At 33.1% G+C, this 22812-nt stretch overlaps 3 protein-coding genes and 1 long non-coding RNA gene across 4 annotated transcripts; 1 reads left to right on the top strand and 3 right to left on the bottom strand.

Moving 5' to 3' along the window:
- Positions 1-1497: 1497 nt before the first annotated feature.
- LOC127905556 (uncharacterized) lies at positions 1498-1994 on the bottom strand. Its single transcript, XR_008059702.1, has 2 exons — positions 1882-1994; positions 1498-1713 (listed from the first exon to the last, which is right to left on the bottom strand). It is a non-coding gene; the product is annotated as an uncharacterized LOC127905556 (long non-coding RNA).
- An 8019-nt stretch (positions 1995-10013) lies between these two features.
- LOC18100919 (uncharacterized) lies at positions 10014-11561 on the bottom strand. The gene is made up of 2 exons (XM_006380323.3): positions 11224-11561; positions 10014-10952 (listed from the first exon to the last, which is right to left on the bottom strand). Exons 1-2 carry the CDS (start codon positions 11374-11376, stop codon positions 10320-10322), a joined length of 786 nt encoding a protein of 261 aa, XP_006380385.1. The 5' UTR covers positions 11377-11561; the 3' UTR covers positions 10014-10319.
- Positions 11562-14952: 3391 nt separating this feature from the next.
- On the bottom strand, positions 14953-17208 carry LOC7490170 (uncharacterized). Its single transcript, XM_002310491.4, has 2 exons — positions 16923-17208; positions 14953-15774 (listed from the first exon to the last, which is right to left on the bottom strand). The coding sequence occupies exons 1-2, from the start codon at positions 17070-17072 to the stop codon at positions 15142-15144; spliced, it is 783 nt and encodes a 260-aa protein (XP_002310527.1). The 5' UTR covers positions 17073-17208; the 3' UTR covers positions 14953-15141.
- A 3267-nt stretch (positions 17209-20475) lies between these two features.
- On the top strand, positions 20476-21482 carry LOC7466753 (uncharacterized). Its single transcript, XM_002309891.4, has one exon. It carries the CDS (start codon positions 20476-20478, stop codon positions 20998-21000), a length of 525 nt encoding a protein of 174 aa, XP_002309927.1. The 3' UTR covers positions 21001-21482.
- The last annotated feature ends 1330 nt before the right edge of the window (positions 21483-22812 follow it).

Here is a 22812-nt window from a genome sequence, read left to right as displayed (position 1 = left end):
TTTTAATAAAAATTCAAAATAAAATAAATAACAATGAAAATAATAAAAATTAAATTTGACATATAATTAATTTAAAATCAAATATTGGAGAAAAAATTAAAAAAATCAATTAGGAAAAATAGTATTCAAAATAATAAGGATTAAATTTGATATAAAAATTAAATAAAAATAAATAATTATATAATTCAAAAAAATAAAGAATGAAATTAAAAAAATACAATAAAAAAAATTACACCTACATCCTAATTCGAATTGCCTTGGAATTGCCTATCAAGTTTTGAAAAATAATGGTAAATCTATTAATAATTAGATAATTTTTATTTTATTTTTTTAACGCACTAAATACAGGATGTAGTATGCTTCACGCACACAAAAATTGAGGAACTAAACGGTAAATTGTTTTTCCCCTCCACACTAATATCTGGCTCTCATTCTCTTGCCTTTCTTTCTATTTCTTATTTTTTCAAAAATTATAGTTGTGTTTTTTAGAAGAACATTTTATAATTTCAATATTTTTTTTATTTAATAACAAAAAAAAAACAAATGAAAATTTTAAAAATTTTGATTGAACTTTTATTTTTCTAGTGAAATTACAAACCCAAAAGTACTTTATAATTTGTTTTTACTAATTTTTTTTATATCATTTTACACCTTAATTATTTTTTTACTAGTCTTTTTTTTATATTATTTTACACCTTAATTATTTAACAAAATACTTAATTGTGATCTTTGTTTTTCTTGTTTTTATATGAAAATTATAATAATTTTTATATTATCTTTAATATATGTATTTTAAAGGTCTAATTTAATTCTAACAATTCCAACATGATATTTTTTTAAGATCATCAAAAAATATAAATAAATTGATATGTTTAACCCATAAATAGATATAATATTCACAAAACTTTTAACCCAGCCTCATATATTTATCTAACTCAATGGAATTAAAAAAAAATGAATAAATCATGTTTATATTTTATAAAATATCTAAAATTAGATTGGACCCACTATATCCACTACCACTCCTAATTATTAATGTCAACTATGTTTAGGTAATATTGATTAAATAAAATATTTTAAATATTTAAGGCTCTATTATTAATAAGATAATATATTGAGTTAAACTAGATTTTCTAAATATGAAACATTTGTAAAATTGAAACAAATTTTTTAAAAGCAATTAACCTGTATATTTTTTTATTGTATTTTATTTTTTTGGTGTGTGAGTGTGTTACTTCAAATATTAATTAAAATATATATTTGTATATTATCACATTAAAATAATTTTTTTAAAAATAAAAGCATAATTTAAAAGAAAACATTTTAAAATATTTTCAAAAATATTTTAAAGCGAAGCAAGAAGGTTTAACACTTCCCCCCCTGATTACTCAGGCCATATTATCAGATACCTTGGACAGCTAATGAGAGCAACCAAGGAGAAAAGCTGAGACAGTAGCAAGAGCAAGAGCAAGGCAAGGAGACTAAGGCAAAACTCGATGACGAAGGGGTAAACATTTACATAATACAAGGCACCCTACCTTTCTGAAAAACAAAACCCATGAAGCCCATGGATTTTATTACATGGTGCAACAGAGGGATAATGAGAGCAACCAAGGAGAGAAAAGCTGAGACAGTAGCAATAGCAAGAGCAAGGCAAGGGAGACTAAGCCGAAACTCGATGACGAAACAATTACATAATTCAAGGCATCCTACCTTTCTGAAAAACAAAACTCATGTAGCCCATGGATTTTATTACACAGTGCTACAGAGGGATAAGAGAGCAAACAAGGAGAAAAGCTGAGACAATAGCAAGAGCAAGGCAAGGGAGACTAAGCCGAAACTCGATGGCGAAACAATTACATAATACAAGGCGCATCCTACCTTTCTGAAAAACAAAACCCCTGAAGCCCATGGATTTTATTACATAGTGCAACAGAGGGATAATGAGAGCAACCAAGGAGAAAAGCTGAGACAGTAGCAATAGCAAGAGCAAGGCAAGGGAGACTGAGCCGAAACTTGATGACGAAACAATTACATAATACAAGGCATCCTACCTTTCTGAAAAACAAAACTCATGTAGCCCATGGATTTTATTACACAGTGCTACAGAGGGATAAGAGAGCAAACAAGGAGAAAAGCTGAGACAATAGCAAGAGCAAGGCAAGGGAGACCAAGCCGAAACTCGATGACGAAACAATTACATAATACAAGGCATCCTACCTTTCTGAAAAACAAAACCCATAAAGCCCATGGATTTTTATTACATAGTGCTACAGAGGGAAATTTCCATCAATTGAAAGAAAATGACGTCTCCCATTCTTTCAGTTATTTCAGTAAAGCCTTCACTTTTTCGAGCTTGATGACGCTGATAAGAATTGGAGTACCCCGAGTAACATCTTGTTCTTGGTCTGCCCCCGTGGCAGCGGGTGTTTAGCAAAGGAAGTTGAGGTGGGCATGCCATAACCTTTGCCTGCAGATGTTGGCGTGCTGCGTTCATTCATTTCTTCACTCTCTTTACTTCTCTCATACAAGAAAAAAAAGGTTCTGATTCAATGCTACTGGAATAAGAGCTGTGAATTTATATAGCGGCAAAAGAAATGTATTAAAAGAGTTGGAAAAAGAAAATAATTGATAAATAAAGAAAGAAAAGGTACATGTAGGTGACTTGGTGTATAATTATCAACGTCGGCAAATTGGGAATAAAAAACTCGAATCAATGGAAAGTGACGCTTTCTGATGACGTTTTTGATGATGTAATAATGTACTTTTAAGATATCTGGATGCTATTTGCTTAAGATTTTTTTAAATTAAGTACTATTAAAAAAAGTTAAATAACACATTGAAACAAATTCTGGCCAATTAATAAATTTTTATACATGTCTCCAATTGAAAAACACATCTTAAAATATCACTGATGAAAATAATAGAATATTAAAAAAAAAATTAAATGAGTAGGTAAAAATCAAGTTGAGAATAAATAAGAGAGAAACAAAACATAAAAAAGATCTCGAAAGCACATTAAAATTTTAATTATGACACCATTAATATTATAACTAATAATGATTGGAGTGAGCTATACTTTTCGCAAAAAACAAGTGAGTACTTGTCTGTCATGTGTGACGTACCCCGATCATCGTTAATGACATTCCATGATATCATTATATTTGTCTTGTCGAGATATTTTTTATGGTACTAGTGATGTCATAGTCAAAGTTTCGACGTGTCTTTGAGAGTATCTTTCTTTCTTCCTTTTTTTTTTCTCTTCTTATTGTAATTACTCACTAGTCTTTGGATGAAGAGTGTGGTCCACTTTTATCACCGTTAGTGACATTTATTGATGTCGTTGGATTCATCTTGTCAAGATTTTTTTTATGGTATAAATTGTGTCGTAATCAAAGCTTCAGTGTGTCTCTTAAATCTTTTTCCTTTTCTTTTTCTTTCTCAATTTTTCTCTCTCTCTTCTCTTCTCATTGTGATTCATGCTCATTCATTTAATAATTTATTTGAAATACCATGTTTTCCATTAGTTTCATATTAAAATATCGTGTTTTTTAATCGTAACATTTATTAAACTGTGTTATCTTATCAAAACTTTTTCTACATGTGTTATTTAGCCAATATTGTTTTTTTCAAATGGTGTTAATAAAAAAAAATACCTCTTAAGATTATTTGTATTTGAATACAAAAAGGATTAGTTAATTAAAAAAAAAAGTTTAGATTTTCAAGCACCTTCAACCAAAAATTATTTTATTTAACGCATTAAAATAATACAAGTGGTTTTTTCCTTTAAGATTATTTACAAGGAAAAAAAAAAAGATTTTGATACAATGTAGTTCTGAAACACCTTTTTAATTTACAATAACATTTTTTCTACAATTAATTTTTTTTTAGCAAAAGTGATTAAAAAAAACACTTCTTTTATTGCAACTTAAACTTCATTACTGTTTATTTATTAAAAAATAGTCTTTAATAATCGAAACCAACTTGTAAGAGTAGTTGTAATTTAAGGAAAAAAAAATTATATTTATTTATTTATTTTCATGAAGGGTCACTTGTATGAAAAAGACATCAAAAGTTCACGGGAACCTAGAGCACGTTAACCAATATATGAATGGCCACTTGATAAGCATTGATTGCCATGGATGAAAGAGACTTTTTATAAACATGAAGCATGTACATTAAATCAAATATTAGCATCTTTTTGTGATTTAAAAGTGTATTTTAAATTAATATTTTTAGATGTTTTTAAAAAATTTATGTGTTGAAGTTAAAAATAATTTTTTAAAAATAAATAAAAAAAATATTATTTTAATATATTTTTTAAAAAAACACTTTAAAAAACAACTGTTTTAATACTCTCAGACACCCCTAAATATACCGGAAAATTCAAGAACCCATTGTATATACATACGAGTGCATAATATAACTTAATTATAGTTTATTTAACTAATTATAAAATCCAGCCATGGTTAGAATTACTCCTGCACATCCTCATATCAAGATATATTTCACGATTGGCTTTCCAAGTAATTGGCTTTCCAAGCATTACAGATTACAGAGAAAACACTAAAATATGTGGAGAACAGTGGATTGTAATAGTTGTCTTTCCTCTATGCTTCTTCTTCTCGACCTGGCCCTCGCTGTTGCTTGGAAGCTGTTCTGTTCATTATTGGGGCTGTGTGGATGGACCCTCACCCATCAATTCATTCGGTGTCTTTCATCGACGGCTTTCCTCGGGCGTATGGATTCCAGCTTTATTTTCTTCATGGCGGCTGGCGGCTGGCGGCACTCTAATTCCCCGACTTTGAGCTTCTTCTTGAACTAGCGACGTGGTGGGCCCATCATTGTGCATTAAATGCATTGCCTACGTAACAGTCGTGTTAGTCCTGTCTTTGCACTGCACGGGGAACACGCTCTAGTTAGCTTCTTTATTTTTAATTTTTTTTTCTTAATCAGTCGACTAGTTTAATCTAGTTATATTAGATTGTCGATTAATCTAGTTATATTAACTTGAATAAAATAAAAGGGGAGAAAAATCTGATGAAATGTTTTAGAATTATCAAAATCAAGAGGTCTGGATGAAATGTTTTATATCTAAAAAACTGATGATAAAATAACTACTAGAACTTTAAAATTTATTTAATTTTAAAAGATGAGATATTTACCTGATTATATTTGTAAAATTTATTTTTTAAAATATTTTTTTATTTAAGCAAATGATAATAGCAATAAAAACACAAATTAAATTGATTAAATGAAATAAAAGGAGAGAAAAATCATGCAAGGCATCTATTAGAAATATTATTTAAAAATAATTTTTATTTTATTTTAAAAAATAAATTTCATCCATATAAAAAAAAATTATAGACGAATCAGAAAAACTCTTCAAATTTAAATATATAACTAAAAAAATAATCATCATTTAAAATAAACTCTCCAAACAAAATATAAGAGAGAAAGAATACTAATTCAAATATAAATTAAAAGCATTTAGAGAAAAAACTATAAGAAAAGAATCATTAATTTAAAAAATATATATAAAAAAAAGTAAAGGTCAAGTTAGCCCGCCTGATCTATTTTGTTAGAGTCTAACAGGTCCGCACAATTAAGTTCTTAATTATTATTTTTTGTAACTGGGGCGGACGACATGTTGTCCAACCCAAAATTTATTTTTAAAAAATCAGATAATACATCATCTAATTTATCCAAATTTCAATCATTTTAAAGGTTGAAAAATCAGGGTTCAAGTTTTTTTATTCAAAAACTCGTCTTTTTTATTCAACATAAGTATATAATATTGATGTCTTCGGGGAGAGATTTATGGATCATGGACTCTTGGAAGCAGAAATCTCGATGATCTGTAAATATAAAAAAATAAAATTATGTGAGCTAACTTTTTTAATAATCTGGGTCTTGGGACACTATGGAGTAATGTATAGGAACGAGGAAGGACATGAAGGTGTTAGCACAAGTTGAAGAAGAGGATCAACGTATCAACACAACAACAATAGAATTTGCAAATTGAAAACTACTGCTCTTAGAGTTTTTTTTTCTCCTAAGTTTTTGCACATCTAAAACTTATTAATAGAATTTTTCACCAATGAATGTAAGTTTTCTTTTTAATCTTATGTGCTATTAAAGTTGTAATTTTTTTTTATTTTAGTTTAACGTGAGTGTCCGGGCCAGCTTGCGCGCACCTCGACTAATCTCACTAGCCCTGAAGTTAACGACCATGTAAGCCTTAGTAGCCATCATATGAGCAATCACAGAGTTCGAACCTAAGACCACAGAGGGAGCAAACCTCTTAGTCCCAAGCTTTTTTAAAGTTGTATAATTTTACTTTCATTATATACTTATGTTGCTTGATTCTAGAGCATGAAGTTGTAACATAAATACGTATTTTAATAATAATAATAATAATAATAAGGCTTGAAAAGTATAAACTCTCAGTTTAGAGTGTTCATTTTAACAACTGTTAATAATAAGTCTTTCAAAATATTAATATAATTTCATTGCATTGCGAAGAATGTATTTATTTTTAATGTAAAAAACAAAACAGTTTGATTAATGTTGGGAGACTAAGGAACATATCTCCATATTTTATAAGTATTGTTTTTCGGGATATAAAAAATAAAGATAGTAAAAATAGAGAAAACAATACAAAATAAAAGATGAAAACAAAATTGTATTTGATGGTAATATATAAGATATGATAATAAATAAATAAAAATTATTTTATATTTTATCCTCAATATATATCAAACTTACATCTTTTAAAAAATAATCTGATATTTTTCTTAATTTATATTAAATATTAAAATTAATAATAATTTAATAACCATAGTTATAAAACTCGAATTAGCCTGATGGATCGACCCTAAACCTAGCCGACCATAATGCCTATACTAGTCCGGTTAAGGAAAAAATAGAAAAATGATTGACTAGATGAAAAACCTGGATCGACCTATAGCTCCGTAAAAAATCCTCAAACTTTTTTTTTTAAAAAATATTTTTTTTGATAAAACATCTTTTTTATTAACATGGATGTTCGGGTCAGCTTGCGCGCACCTCAACTAATTCCACGGGCCCTGAAGTTAACGACCATATAAGCCTCCAGTGGCCATCATATTAGCAATCACAGGGCTCAAACATGAGACCATAAAAAAAACAAACCTCTTAGTCTCGAGATATTACCACTGAGTCATCTACTAGACTAGAATCTAATATAAGGAGGTGGTTGATGATTAAGAAAATGTACCTCTTTTTAGTTATCATAATCAAATTTTAGTCTGAAAAGTTACGTTCTCGTAAATTCTTCTATTCTATTATAGATTTTTTTTATCTTTAATCAGACAGGAAAAATATATTATTAATCTTAACTGATCGAGAATATAACCTTAGTCTTTCCAGAAAAAAAAAAAAAAAGCAAGTAGAATATTGAATGTGATTAACCTTATCTGTTGGATATTGAATATAGAATATTGAATATTGAATGTGAACTCTAATTTGTTGGAGGACTATATTTAAAAACAACAAACCGTGATTAACCTTATCTGTGGCGATTTTTCTTAGCATGTCTAAAGTATAGTTGCCGATCTTGGTGGGTTGAACTGATAATTCCGTTAACTTGAAAAATAATTTAAGTTGGGTTTTAATTATGAATCATTATAAAAGTTTATTTAATTAAACCCAATAGGTATGACCTCATATATTTTTATTTTTTTTATTAAAACTAATGTTGTTTCTTTTCTTTATTTTATAAAAAATAACATCATTTCATAAAAAAAAACTAAAACAAATTTGGTTTTGAATGTTTACTTAATAATCCCACAACTCAAACTTTGAACCAGGTTAGATCCCGGGTCAGGTTTATTAACAATGTTCTAAACGCCTGTGTTTATTGATTGAAATAGAATGATTAAATTCCATAAATAATAATAATAATAATAATAGAAAATCATGAATTATTATTTTATTCAATTGAAAATGAATCTACTCAATAATAATGAAAGTGAAACATTCTATGCCCGCAGGCCTTGAAACATTGAAAGAATCCGAATGAAGGGTCTGGAGATTATTTTCTCAATGGACATGTGCACTAGTCTACATTAGAGGAAAAGCAAAAAAAAAAAAAAACACAGCAGGAATTCCAAGACGCACTAATAAAGGCCTGAACTAGACTGTAATTGGTGCCAAAGGTAAAGCCCATAGATTTCGACACAATTACGTATCACAAGCCCATAGACTGTAATTGGTACCAAAGGTAAAGCCCATATATTTCGACACAATTACGTATCACAAGCCCATAGACTGTAATTGGTACCAAAGGTAAAGCCCATAGATTTCGACACAATTACGTATCACAAGCCCAATTCCAAAACCCGGTAGTTTAAAGGAAAATGCATCTCCAATAAACTCTTACACACAAAGATAACAAGACACAATTGGCCATCAAATGGGTCATCCCCGTATAAATCAATCATAATATATATTATATTATATTATATCTTAAAATCTTATCTAATAATTTAACTATATTTTAAAACCTTCTCAAAAACATATTATTTTTTCTTTTTTAAAATTAATTTTAGTATAACAATAAATAGTTTTTTTTTGTGCCTGATTATGCAATGATTTTGCCACGTTTTTTAGAGTTTAGATAATAAAAGATTTTGATGGTAATAACTGCTCGAATAGGCTTTGTTGTTTGTGTGCGCCCTCATTCTTGTATGTCTTGTTTGTTTTTGTATTTTAAAAGTGTTTTTTTTTAAAAATATATTTTTATTTTTTTCTTTACTTCAAATTAATGTGTTTTTAGATTATTTTGCCGATATAAAAAATATTTTTTTTAAAAAAAATATTTTTTTGATATATTTCTGAGTTAAAAGTATTTTAAAAAATAATAACAACTATTTTTCCAAATAAACTCTTAGTTGGTTACGTAGTACAATTAATAGTTACCTTCTATGTCTTTTCTACTGTGTGTAGGAAGCACAGAGTGCAGCTGCAAATAATTCTTAGGCATTGGATATTGGTGATGATATTTCAGTTGGTGGCAGATGAAGTCCTAAAAACTTTAAAATTAAATTCTACTTTTCTCATGGATGTGTCCTAGAATGAAGTGTATGATCTTGAATACAGGCATGTCTTTGAATTTAGTTGTTCATGTAAGAATAAGTTTTTTTTATCTGAATACAGAACTTTCTAATGCTTAAATCAATAAATATAGGAGAAGTGATATGCAAGAAAGATAGAGAAAATAAAAAAAATTAACTGGTGTGAAGCTTTTAATAAACTTGAATTGCTTGAATTTTTATTTAATGAGTAAAAGTATTTATAAATATCATAGTTTGAATTACTTGAAAAGTTAAAGTTAAGTGGTTATTGTTGTAGTTATTGTGTGCGTGTGTGTGTCTATATATATATATATATTAACGTAGGTGTCCGGGTTCGCTTGTGCGCATTTCAACTAATTTCACGGGCCCTGAAGTTAATGACTATGTAAGCTTCTAGTGACCCATCATATTAATAACTACATTGTTCGAACTTGAGATGAAAAGAGAGCAAGTATTTCTTGTATAATTGATAGATAAGATTGGCATTAGTCATTGGAATCATATGGACTCGAGACTCTTTGGTGAATCCCCCCTGCCGGCACCCATGCTGAAGACTGGCTTTGTTGATTTTTCAACTTAACAATCTGGTTTCAGAAGTCAATTCTGTAATGCGATTCAGTTTTCCCGGCGGCATCCAATATATTAAGCTGAAAGTTCGAGAGTTGAAGCATGTAAGAGCGAATTAAGCCGACAAAGCATCCCAGTTTTCCTGTATGGATAGTGATAACCACTGAACCCTATCGAAATTGTTGCATGTAATTTGGTCAATGGATGATATGAGACGCTGCTTGTTGCACCTTGTTAATAAAAATTGTGTAAAGAATTCTAACTAAAGTGTGCCCTTTTGAAGGTCCATGCATGTGGCCTCAATCTTAATTTCAAACTACAAAGACACAATTCTTTAGGCAAATTTAACTTCAATGTCCCAAATATAAAAACATACATAGAACGGAAGCTAGATTTCTTGAGGAAATCTGTGACTGCTAAGTGTTTAAGTTTCATCGGAGAGTTTGTTAATCATGTAGTCCAAGAAACACGATCAACGAGTTATAATTCAACTGATATTAACGATTTTTTAGATAATAATCATAGAGCTCAGACAGGCGTTGTTAATTATTCTTGAATGTTAAACAAGCATTAATTGAAGTACAATGGAGCTCAAACCTCTGAAGGGAGAAGCACAGCTGCATCACGCATTTTCATCTAGAGCTTGACTTTTCCTGCAAGCATGTATGTCTTATAGATAGCAGTCCTGACCATTTCTGGCTCGCCCCAAGCCCTCTCAAATTCCTTGAGAAGCTCTTCAGGCAATAAATCCACACCTTGTTCCTTAGCTATATGGACCACCGGAAGTGACCTGAGGAACTTCAAGAGTCCCTGAAACGACATCTCCTTTCGCATGTCCAATTCCAGTGGCTGCCCCTCACACCCAACACCTACACTTTCAAAAGGAAATGGAAGTGTCTTGTAGCACTGTACTGCAATCTTGAAACTTTGGCTTTGGAAAGGTATACCTAGCTCAAAAAACCTCCTTAAGATACCATCAATTTCTGGGCTGAATTCCATGCTACCATAGCACCAGACCGCAATTATACCTCCTGGCTTTCGTAGAACACGCTTCACGATCGGGTAGAACCTGTCAAGATCAAACCACTGCACAGCAGTAGCCGCAGTAATCAGATCAACTGAATCTTCACCACCAATCAAGCTCACTAGTTCATCATCAGACATTGCTAACGGGGTGTGCACGTATTGAACTTGGGGATGTGGTATGGCATGCTTTAGTTGTTCGTCACTGATGTCTGTTGCTATCACTTTCTTGTATTGCTCAGCTACCTGAAAATAAATTTATGGTTATTTTTATCAGACTAATCATTCAACACATCCGGATTTCTTCTTGATGATCGTTGCCATATCTAATTAGTTCATAGATATATCAAGAAGACATTCCACGTCCAAATTAGGCATGTCTAGAGTAATAATTAATAAGTCTATGATCAGAAGTAAATGCATGAAACGAAAGATGCTTATGACTAGTGGGCAGTGGCCAAGATCGATGATATCTCAATATCTTTAGCTAGTAGGTGAAGAGTGAGAGAGAACTAACACCAATAGCCGCTTGACCATTGCCGGTGCCAACATCCCAAGCCACAGAGTGCTGTGGGGTGAGAGCAGCCAACATTGAGAACCATTCGCTCGGATATCTGGGCCTTGCCTCCGAATATATAGCTGCCTGCTTGTTGAACAGATGATCTGCCATACTAAATCTTGTGAATTCTGATGTTATATCTGAAACTGAATGCTCTTAGCAGTGAATGAAGGACTGTAATTTATAGGATTCATGCCAAATCTGACTATTCAATAGAGTGACCTGAAACTTGGAGAATTTAGAGAAAAAACCATAGCATGTCTACATCTTCTACGCAATTAGAAAAGTCGGTCAAAAATGTACGTATGACCCCCCAAAAAAAAAATTTATTTAACTCAAGGTAGCGACTAATAACTAGAACCTTAACATCCCTTGGTTTAGAAAGGAAATTAACCTGCATGAATGGCCAAACCTGCAACCTTTCAAACTTTCAATGGTATCTCTTTAACTAATAAATAAACATAAATTATAATATAAAATAATGAAATTTATTTTTAATATGTTTAGTATTATAGCGTATAATTAATACTTTACGCTTGAATGAAGAGAAAGTATGCTTGATTTTTTAGAGTAATGGAATGATGAATGCTCAAATAACAGTACGTACGTACATGTATAAACTTCAACGAGCACAAATTATTCTGGTATTGACCAAATACAATCAATGTTTTACTCATTGAAGCATAAAAGGTAAAATTCACAGCCTAACTCTTCTGATAAGCATGAAAGACTTGCAGCTGCCAGATCAAAGCCCATGCAGTATCACCGGTCTCCAATTCCTTAACAACATTATTTGGGCCTTTGATGTTAACAGTAGGGAATCATCAATAATAGAGCAACAAAACATTATTTCTGATTACAGCTTCACTTTTCTTGTAGCCATGAAAAGCCAAATCCAATCCTGAAGTTTTCACTCAATTCATGAAGAGCAACAAAATATCATTTCCAGTTACAGCTTCATTTTTCGTGCAAGCATATATGATTTTTAGTTGATAGTTCTAACCAAATCAGTACCATCCCAAGCACCCTCGAGTTCCTTGACAACCTCCTCAGACAACAAATCCACACTTTGCCTCTTAGCTGTATTGACTGGAGAAAATGACCTGACATCTACTGCGGCATGTCCAATTCCTGTGACTGCCCCTCACAGCCTACACCAACACTTTCAAATGGAAATGGAAGTGTCTTGTAACAATCAATTGAATACCTGAGTTTTGGGTTTTGAAAAATAAAAGTTGTTTCAAAAAACTTTGCACAAGTGAGAATCAAATTCTAGGTTGACTTGGATGGTGTTTATACTAAAGCCCCAAACAGCAAGTACAGTCCTGCTGGCTTTTCAGAAATGCGTTTGACAATAGGATAAAATCTTTCAAGATCAAACCACTGCAAAGCTGCAGCAACTGTTACTAGATCAACAGAATTTCCACCACCAATTATGTCTACTAGTTGATCATCAGACATTTGATAATGGGGTGTGCCAATACTGAACTTGGGCATGTGGCACAGCATGCTTTTGCTGTTCTTCACTTATGTCACTTGCTTGTAATGCTCCGCAACCTGAAAACAACATACATTGGATTGTACTGGTAGGAAAAGCATGCTAATATATGAAGTTTAGTTATTGAGTCTTAAAGAGAGATCAGGGGAAACTAACACCGATAGTAGCTTGAACAATATTTCCAGTGCCGATGTCCCAAGCCAAATAGCGGTGAGGGGTGAGAGCAGCCAGCCTTGAAAACCATTTTCCTGGATTTCTTGGCCTTGCAGCCAAAGACATTGCTGCCTGCTTGCCAAACAAACCTTTTTAATCTTTATGATTCACAGAACAAAGCATATTGTGCACATTGGGAATCATGTTCTTGATTCTGATATGATTATTTGGTTGTGTCATTCTGGAACCAAAGCTACTATCTGCAAGTTAACCAACTACAAACGATGGGAGGGAGGGAAGTAGTAACCATAACAATCAATGTTTCACTGTTGAATGCTGAAACAAAAATCCTTACAGCCTAACTTTTCTCGCAAGCATAAAAGCCTCGTGGAGGACGGATCTAACCAGTCTACAAGCTGCTCCACAGGACCACAGCTGGGTCATTGGCTTGTAATGCCCGCAGACCATGAACTCAACATCAGAAGAAAAAAAAATCCCTCAGAAGACCGAGAAAGCACTTCATTTTGGGAAGAAATATTGCTTTTTCACCGTGTGAATTTAGGCAGAAACATCAACATCTATAACTCAATTCAGGAAGACGTCTGTTAATGTTGAAACTAGTTCAAATTAAAATCTAACAATAGCAAGTTTACCAGATCAATCTTAGTTGACAGAGTTTAATTATGCTCTTTTTCATAACTTCTCTGCCATCTTCCCTTCCTCTTTTTTTTTTATCTCTTGTTCATGGGGATCGATTTCTCAAACACAACAATCATATCTAAGACCTTTCAATTCTCATATTGTGTTTTGACAATACAAAACCATGTTTTCAATGGCTAGAAATTGTTTCAAACTTCAACCCAATCCCATCTTCTTTTTCATCCTTAGAATTTTGCTAAATAATAAAGGCTGCTATTACTTTAAAAAACAATTTATCTTGATAATTTTATATAAAAAATGTTTTTTTAAGCTTCTTCGTGTATATAAATCCTCTTATAGTTGTGGTAGCTATCTTCTTGTGTGTTTTTTTCTCCCTACATTAGTCTGTTTGAAGAAGATGCTGAATTTATAAGGAAGAAATGATCCTTATTTTCTACTGATATAATTATTGTTTAAAGGTGGGAAATTTGACCTGCAATGTAGGTCTGCTGCTAAAGTGGCCCCAATTTATTCAGCATCTAGATCAAATCAATGGCCTGCATACGTTGCGGGTCAGTTTTTAGATTAAAAAAAAAATAGACACCGCCAATATATTTAAAAAACCAATGAATATTTAAAAAAAAAATACTTGAATTGCCAACTTGAACCCACGCATCTAAACTTTGATATTTTTTTATAGGGTGGATGACAGTCTTCAATAAATAATGATTTTAATCATTAAAATAGTTGATTTCATATTATTGGGTTTCTTTTAATAAGAGAGTTTCATTATGGTGTTTTTTATTTTTAAATTGTCTAAAAAAATAGATCTGATCTTGAGTGTTTTTTTGAATTTGAGTTTATTTTTATTTTATTTTTAGATAGTTTTTTTGGGTTATTTGAAAACAAAATTGAGTTTATTTAGATCCATATATTGCTTTTTTAGGGGTTTTTTATTCAAAATATTGTTGAAAATGAATTTTTGGGTGTAAAACACTTTTGAACCAACTTTTCAATAACCTACATCGCTGGGATCTAAGTAAAACAGGTAATGTGTTGTTTCGGACATAAATCTAATTTGTTTTTAAACTTATTAAGTTAATTGTATCATGTCAAGATAACTCTAAAATAGTTAGATTGGGAACATGAAATAAACAATAAGATGGGTTGAGATGTTTAAGTATTTATCCATTGGCTAGCAAAAAACATTCTCGGTCAATATTAGACCCTGGTTTTTTTTTTTGCATTTCAAAAACACTTTTGAAAAAAATTGAAAATTTTTTATTTTTTTTTGTTTCAAATTAATATTTTTTTATGTTTTTAGATCATTTTGCTACACTAATATCAAAAATAATTTTTTTTTAAAAAGATTATTGTAATATATTTCTAAATAAAAATTATTTTCAAAAATAACCGTAACGGTACTTTTAATTTTCATGCATGAAGCTGTTGCTAAAGTTATGAAAAGTATACAAACATGTTATTGGAAGAGCAAGAAGACAAGTCATATAATAGGAGAAGGCAAATAAGCTGGAATTATTTATTTCAATAAACTTTTCTCCTCATTGAAGCTTGAAAAGAAAATCTCACAGCCTGACTTTTCCAGCAAGCATAAAAGCCTTGTAGATGACAGACCTGACCAGTTTAGATCCACCCCAAACAGTCTCCAACTCTTTAACAACGGTCTGAGACAGCAACTCAACACCTTGGTCCTTGGCTGTAACGACTGCTGACCATGAACTGATCATCTTCAAAAACCCCTCAAATGACATCTCCTTTGGGATGTCAAGTTCTAGTGGTTTCTCTTCAGAACCCAAACCAATACTCTCAAAAGGAAATGGAAGTCTCTTATAACCTTCGATTGCGAGAAAGGCATTCGGGTGCCAAAAAGGAAGAGTTGAGTCATGAAACCGCTTAAATGCTGAATCAAATGCAGGACTCACTACAGCATCATTGTAGCACCAAACAGCAAGTAGACCTCCAGGCTTTCTTAGAAGGCGTGCAACGAGGGAATAAAATTTTGGTAGATCAAACCAATGCACAGCCTGTGCTACAGTCACCAAATCAACTGAATCTTCACCCCCAATTAAGCTTATTATCTCATCATCAGACATGGATAATGGGGTGTGGAAGTATCGAACCCGTGGATGTGTCATTGAACGTTTTAATTGAGCTTCACTCACATCAGTTCCAATTACTTGCTCATAGTGCTCAGCAACCTACCAAGAAAAACTAAACACAATGATCCAGTAATCTTGATAAATCCATGGACTTATGCAGGCTAAACTACTGAATACTGAGGTTGAAAATGAGTTGAATAATCTGCATTTTTTCACTTGCAGCTATAGAAAGTTGGCAATCACCTTTCAGTTACTTTGTTCTCTCAGAAAAACAAAGTTGGAAGATTCTTGTAACTGTTCCATTTCACTCACCACAATGCATATAAGATGAAATGGCAGAAAGCAACTAGAGCCTGAACTTCATCTAACTTTAAGAGAGAGTGTTCCACCAATGTAAGCAGAACACTTGTATGCAAAAAAGTCTATGCAGCATGTTACACAAGGCAGCCGTTTAATGAGAAAATCTACAACAGCCTGAGGTTTAGACCAGAAAACAACCGCTTTTCAACCAAACAAAGCCAAGAAAATTCATTCAATTCTACTATTGGGGTAAGAGGTTTAGATGAATGGTTCATTTTTTTCTAGCAACGTGAATTATATGAAGTGAAATCTTCCAGTTGCTTATCAAAATTGAAACAATAAAATTGGGAAGCAATACTTTATGTGAGATCAAGTATTAGCAACTAAAACACCATCACAGCAATCAAGTAGCAAAGACACACGACTTATCCTTCTAAACCTAGAGATGCAAAGAGAAATCTGCTGGCCCATCTGATCATTTTCTTATTTAGAAACATATATTCACTCTTTCCCTTTTGTTTTTTGAGAAAGAATACCAATCTAAAGCTAATAATCAAACCTTTATCCCCAGTTGAGGAAAATATATATCAGTAGAGATACAAAATCAAAAGGGAAATAAAATCAAGAATTCGAAATTGAATTCATGTGGATATATAGACACATGAAATCTTTAGCCTAAAACAAGAAACTTAGTTTTCTTGATTGAATCAAATAACCTTATTCTTGGTCAAAATCATAAAGAGCAGGTGCAGAATCAATATAACTGATCTTAGACTAAATCAAGGAGTTCCATCTGATAATAAGATGGCAGTTAACCATGAGAGGATGATTTGGACCCACTGAATAACACAGCACAATCATCTGATCATTATGAGAGAAAAAGAAAGCAAGAAACTTGAGGAATAAATATATTAGTTAGAGAAAAGAAAAGGAAAGAGAGAACTAACACCAAGAGCAGCTTGGCCATTGCCAGTGCCAACATCCCAAGCCAAAGAGTGGTGAAGGGTGTGATCGGCTAGCATTGAATACCATTGGGCTGGATAAGTCGGCCTTCCATCCAAGTATAGATCAGCTTGCTTGTCAAACAGTCCTGCCATTTCTCAATTAAGCTATTATATTTTGGACACAGATTAGTAGACAGAGCACCTTCTTGTGCTGCTAATAAATAGTGGGGAAAGGTGACTTGCATTAAAAAAAGACAAAGCAGTATTAACAAAAAGAGAGAGAGAGAGAGAGCGACAAGTTACTCTAGCTCCAAAACAAATTATTATTATTATTCACTAGATATGAGAGGTAAAGTCGTCTTTTTATTTTCATTGTGATAAAATTATCTTTCATAATTTGTGCAGAGTTGGTTTAGTAATTTCATTTTTTGTGTACAGTAAATTTATTGATCTACCACAGTTCGATAAAATTGCCCCTGATCTAAAAAAAAACCTTTACACAAAATATTAGGAGCAAGATGATTTTTCCACCGGTCTTTAACAATTTGTATAAGGTTATGTTAGTGATTGCATTTTTTTGTGCATAGTAAATTTACTTTCGTTCAATAAGGTGAATTACCATGTCAAGAACAATGAATTATGATCTCAGGTCAACATAGGTTATCCATGTCAGAGGGATTTTTGGATTACTTTCGTTCTCTCGTTCAAATTTGGTCAACCAAGACCAAGCAGAGACAGAGAGAGGAGACACAGGGTTAAGTTTTGGAACATATGTACAAGGATCCAAGCTGACTACTTTCGTTCTCTTGTTCAAATTTGGTCAATCAAGACCAAGCAGAGACAGAGAGAGGAGACATAGGGTTAAGTTTTGGAACATATGTACAAGGATCCAAGTTGACTGCTGTTTCCAAATACTTTCAGGAGGAGATTTGGCTGCTGATGTTAGTCGTGTTTCCGGAGGGACTCTTCAACACTGGAGTCTTCAAAAGAAACCACGTGTGCAATATGAAGTTTTTGATAAGCTTGGTTTTGGGAATGGACAATTATCCAGAAAGGAGGAGTGTGTAGAGATTGATGTCAGGTACGAGGGCTTCATTATGCGCCTGCAAATTTAACTCCAACCGGTAAGAAATCACTGTTCTCCTCTAGGATTAAAAAGGGTTTCGAAATTTTACTCGCTTCAAATTATTTAGCATGTCTATATAGTCTGGTGTCGATTAGTTGATTTATCTCCATAGATTTCTTTATCTTGTCATATAAACTACTTGTAGATAGCCCATCAACAATATAGACCACTTCCAGGGGACTTGGATTACTATGCAATGACAACTTTGTCCCTTGAAGCACTAGAGAAGCTCTCCAAGTCTTCCTGTGCTTCTGACAATTTTCTGGATTAAACTCCTTTTTCCTGTTTTCAATGTTATTGTCTGATACAAGTTATGGTGTAGGGAAGTTATTTTTTATCATCCTTCATGCTTGTTTTTACTTTTTTCTGTGCATCTGGTATACTGTACAACTTGCCATTTCAATGCCGAGTTCAAATTAAGAGCAAGTGAGAATTGAGAAGATGATATCCTTTTGGCTGTTTCTGAGCAAGTGAGAATTGAGAAGATGCTCTTGTTTGAAATTATCCTCTATATTCCTACCACTGGACATAATTTTTTGAGAAAGCATCACCACGACACCAATTCTTGTTATTTTTCCGAGCCCCCATGCCGTGACTCTGACATCGAGTGTTCTTACAAAATATGGTTCTGGTAAATTATACTGTTCAAGGCAGGCCACAAACCATTGGTCAAGCAAGCAGAGAGTGTGGGGTGAGCCCTGCTGACATTACGGTTCTTCTCATTATGCCAACCGCTGAAAAGCTCAGGAACAGAGGAGACACCAGATGCAGACTTCTGTCATAATTTAGAAACTGATCATGAGTCCAGTGTCCCTTCGTCAAAAACATTGAGCTTGTGAAATGTTTCCAATGGGTCAGAGATTCAATGCTTATATCATCTGCTGCTCAGATTTGGAGCTATGTCCATTTATCAGTTTTTCATAGTAGTTCACTATCACTTGACTGAAGAATGGGTCTAACTTTCAACAATTAAAGCCTTACAAAATGATGGGGTGGCAATTTTGATAAATTTGTTCGGTGGCAGGACCTATGAAACTCCTTGCTTCTCCCCTTCGCTGCTGTTGCTAAACCTGGTGATAGTTGTCCCGCATCCATTGGCTGCTACAGAATGTGCAGCCTTGTAAAGAAGTATGTTTTTATGATCCACCCTCATAAGCTTTGCATGCAAAATAATTTCAGGCATTTTCTCTACTTTCTAACAGAATATTCGTCATTTAAGTTCCCTTATTCATAGTTTCGTCATCTTAGCAAGCTAGATTTATTTTGTTCTGAATTAATCACACCCCATGTAATTAGTCTGCATTTATTCTTTATTTTATCGAGGCTCCTCTGTATTGGGTGCTCTCTCTCATGAACCTTTTTCCTATGAATTTGGTTACTGAACCATTGACACCGAGGAGAGAAAGCAAGCATCTGAGTGGATTGCAGCGGCCCTTTTGGGTCATTCGGCACACTCGGCAATTTTGAAAAGTGGATTATGTAAATCACAACTAGTCAGTTATACCCGGTATTGCTAGAAATAGAGGTGAAGAGAAGTCCTTAGGTGTTAAATGTTTGTTATTTCAGGGCATTTTTTGAGTCGTTTCAGTGCATGATAAGCAGGTTAATGTCTGACGGAGAAATGAATCCCATGGCTAGGCTAGTGGCTATTATCAGTGATGCTTTTCTGTATTTGGTACAGGTCGAAATTTAGATTGCCTTAAACTTGGAAAATGATTTACAAACAAATAAATTCTTACAAAAATTTCATACAAATTGATGAGGCAATGAACAATGAGCTGTACATGTTAACTGAGGTTATTTTGCAGGAGAGGGAATGCTGGGAATAATAATTAGGTGGTGGAGCATAATGTTGGTGGAAGCAAGTGAACATGGTGGTTGAGATTGAGATTTTGGATTGCCTCCAATGGTTGTTAATCATGCTTCATTTCATGGAACAGGCAAGAGGGATGGAGATCTTAGGTTCAAGCTGTTGTCCTTATCGCCTCAAAAAATAGTGTATAGCTAAAAATAGATATGCCCTGAGGTATAAAAATTAAGAAACGAGCCATGTAGGGTGCACAAATTTTGGAAATTAATAGCCTGATCTGTTATAACAGCAAATCCTACCCGATTTCCACTCCCTTGTCTCTGTCTTTGATGTGTCTTGGTTCGAAAACTAACCATGTTTTACGTAAGACAGATTTGAATATGTCCACCCTGTGAAAAATCTGATGAGGCATCCTCATTATGCATGCAATTAACAAGAAGGAACAGCAGCGTTCATCTTCATCGTCATCTCTCATGAATTCTTCATTATCCCAGAAAAATCAAAGTAATATTCTCTCATTGATCACACATACACCAATTCCTCAATGAACAAAAATGGATGAGGATAAAGAGGAAATAATAATCATCTGATCTTCTTGTCCGTCAAGTCTCAATACACAAATGCCTGTAGAAGACCCCACTTCCGGGCGCTTATTTATATGGCTCGTCTCTTTCTTCTTGTTTATTACTATAGCTGCTGGAGGCAGCTTGCTGCTTATGTACGTTGTCCTCCCTGCAGACCCATCTAGGGCTTGGTTTCCTGTTGCAGGTATAGCCCTGGTTTGCCTGCCTTGGCTATTTTGGGTACTCACATGCTTCTATCGAATTCTTTCTCGAATCTTTGGATTTCGGATTGCTGTTGGTTCTATTAATGGTGGTGGTGATGCAGGAGGTGGTCATCCAAATGTTTTTAACACGACAGGAAATGCAGCAACTGATAACGAGTCTGGTAACATCGAAAATCCGGGAGGAGATGGAAGTCAGGATGATTTTGAAGGGCCCATGGTGATGGTAGAGAGAAATGATAGTGGTGGTGGCAATGGAAAAACTGCAATTAAGAGGAATTTATCAGCAAGCAATTCAATCAACATGTCTTTTAGGTCACATGAGAGTGAATTGCCATTGACCTCATCCATGGCATGTTGATTGATTCATTGAGCTAAGGTGGTGATGATTTGAATGAAGAGAGGAGCTTCCTCAATCCAATCCTTGATCTGTTTTCCCCAGGGAAGCCGTTCATGTCCTTGCTACAATCCAATAGCTACACACATACATGTCTGGTCATAACATCACACAAAATTGCATAAAACTACACTGATCATGGATGGAATACAGAAAAAAATGATTTATGTATCTGTCATTACAATGATCTTGAGATTGTTTCAAGAATGTTTGTTCTCCTTCCCAGATTTACTAGGCATTATTTTTTTTCTTTTTCCTTTCACAGATTTCTTAGGTATAGGCATTTTTTCTCTTGTTCACTCCATTCATAGATTTCCTGTCAGAAAATTTCGAATACAAGACAGACTTCCTGGTTTCTGTTCTTTTATGTTCTTGTATTTAAATTGTGGATAATTAAGTATTGTTAATGCAATCTTCAATCAATGCATATACAATGTAAAGCTTAATATGTTCTCTTTGTCCTTGTTAATCCTCTGTTTGATTATTGTTTCCAGTAGTTGCTATCTCGAAGTTCCTGACAGTCCTATTTTTGCTCTAGCTAGTTGGTCTTTTATTAAAGATCACCAAACATCTCGTTGACTGTACATGTTCAATGACACTTTCTCCAGTTTGGATGATCGAGGTTGTCGGGTTAACCTTAGTAAATTTGTTTTTTTTTTAATTAAAATAACATTGTTTTATTTAAAAAATCTTGATTTAGCCGAGTTTAAACCATGTTTGGCAAGGTAAACCGGGTCACATTTCAACCGGGTTTGATCATATTTTTTTTAATTCAAATGAGATTTTCTAGATCAATAATAACTTTGCCCAGAAGCATATCTAGTCTAGGCAACTAAACCATGTCTAAAAGCCTCAGAGAGCACAAATCACAATTCTAATAAAGCATAAAAACCAGAGTACCCATTTTTATTACGAGCACAAAGAAATGCTTACAAAGAGAATTAATTAGGCCTTTTATTGGTGATTATAGGACAGGATTCAAGCTCAAGATAGGCTGAAAATTAAAGAAAACAGTTGATTTCAAGGCATATAATCAGTAAATAAAAGACTACATCCCTAACCTTATCGTTGATGACCGTGTGTTTCCTCAGGACACCCTCCTTATGGAACCCAAGTTTCTCCATAACCCTATGGCAGCCATTGTTATCTACATCAGCCATAGCTTCAAGCTTAGCCACTTCAGGAAACAACTTCCATCCTTCAGTAATAGCTCTAGTTGTAACACCTTGGTTCCAATACTCAGGAATCAAAGCAAATCCCAAATTCGCCCTGCATCTACCATCACCACTCCTTGGTTGGATCGATACAAATCCAGCAGAACGATCATCATCATCTAAGCATATAGACCTGAAGTGCAAAGGGATGGTCATTTTAGTTTGATCCGAAGATGATGCCATCTTTAATTGTCCAATTATTTATAATAATAATAATTAATAAGCTCTTCTTCTTCTTCTTCTTCTTCTTCTTCTGGATAATAAGGCTAATGAGCTCATCGTTTGTTCATGAAGATATCAAAACAATATATATATATATATAACTGTTTGGAGTTCTTAATATTTGATTTTTCTAGAAAATTAAAGTTCAAAAAAGAAAAACTGAAATTTCTTGTTGAAATTTAATATTTCTCCATAGGTAATTTTTAAAATTTATAGTGAGTTTGTAAAACACATTCTAGAGGTTCTTCATAATTATCTTTTATAAATTTTCCACTATTTTTTCAAATGAAGAAAAGAAATGAATAATGCAAAAATTTTCTTCCTTTGAACAACGTAAAAG

The sequence above is a fragment of the Populus trichocarpa genome, chromosome 7 (genome assembly GCF_000002775.5).
Source record: "Populus trichocarpa isolate Nisqually-1 chromosome 7, P.trichocarpa_v4.1, whole genome shotgun sequence".
In the NCBI taxonomy this organism is placed as follows: Eukaryota; Viridiplantae; Streptophyta; class Magnoliopsida; order Malpighiales; family Salicaceae; genus Populus; species Populus trichocarpa.
Note: the sequence above shows the minus strand (reverse complement) of the source record. Positions and strands in the feature narration are given on the sequence as shown.

What these genes read in the sequence shown, in the direction of transcription:
- LOC18100919 (XM_006380323.3), bottom strand. Translation starts at nt 11,376, where the DNA reads ATGGCAGATCATCTGTTCAACAAGCAGGCAGCTATATATTCGGAGGCA. An exon ending in ATGGTCAAGCGGCTATTGGT is followed by an intron (nt 10,953 to 11,223) that starts GTTAGTTCTCTC and finishes ATTTATTTTCAG; the next exon opens with GTAGCTGAGCAATACAAGAA.
- LOC7490170 (XM_002310491.4), bottom strand. Translation starts at nt 17,072, where the DNA reads ATGGCAGGACTGTTTGACAAGCAAGCTGATCTATACTTGGATGGAAGG. An exon ending in ATGGCCAAGCTGCTCTTGGT is followed by an intron (nt 15,775 to 16,922) that starts GTTAGTTCTCTC and finishes TTTTCTTGGTAG; the next exon opens with GTTGCTGAGCACTATGAGCA.
- LOC7466753 (XM_002309891.4), top strand. Translation starts at nt 20,476, where the DNA reads ATGCCTGTAGAAGACCCCACTTCCGGGCGCTTATTTATATGGCTCGTC.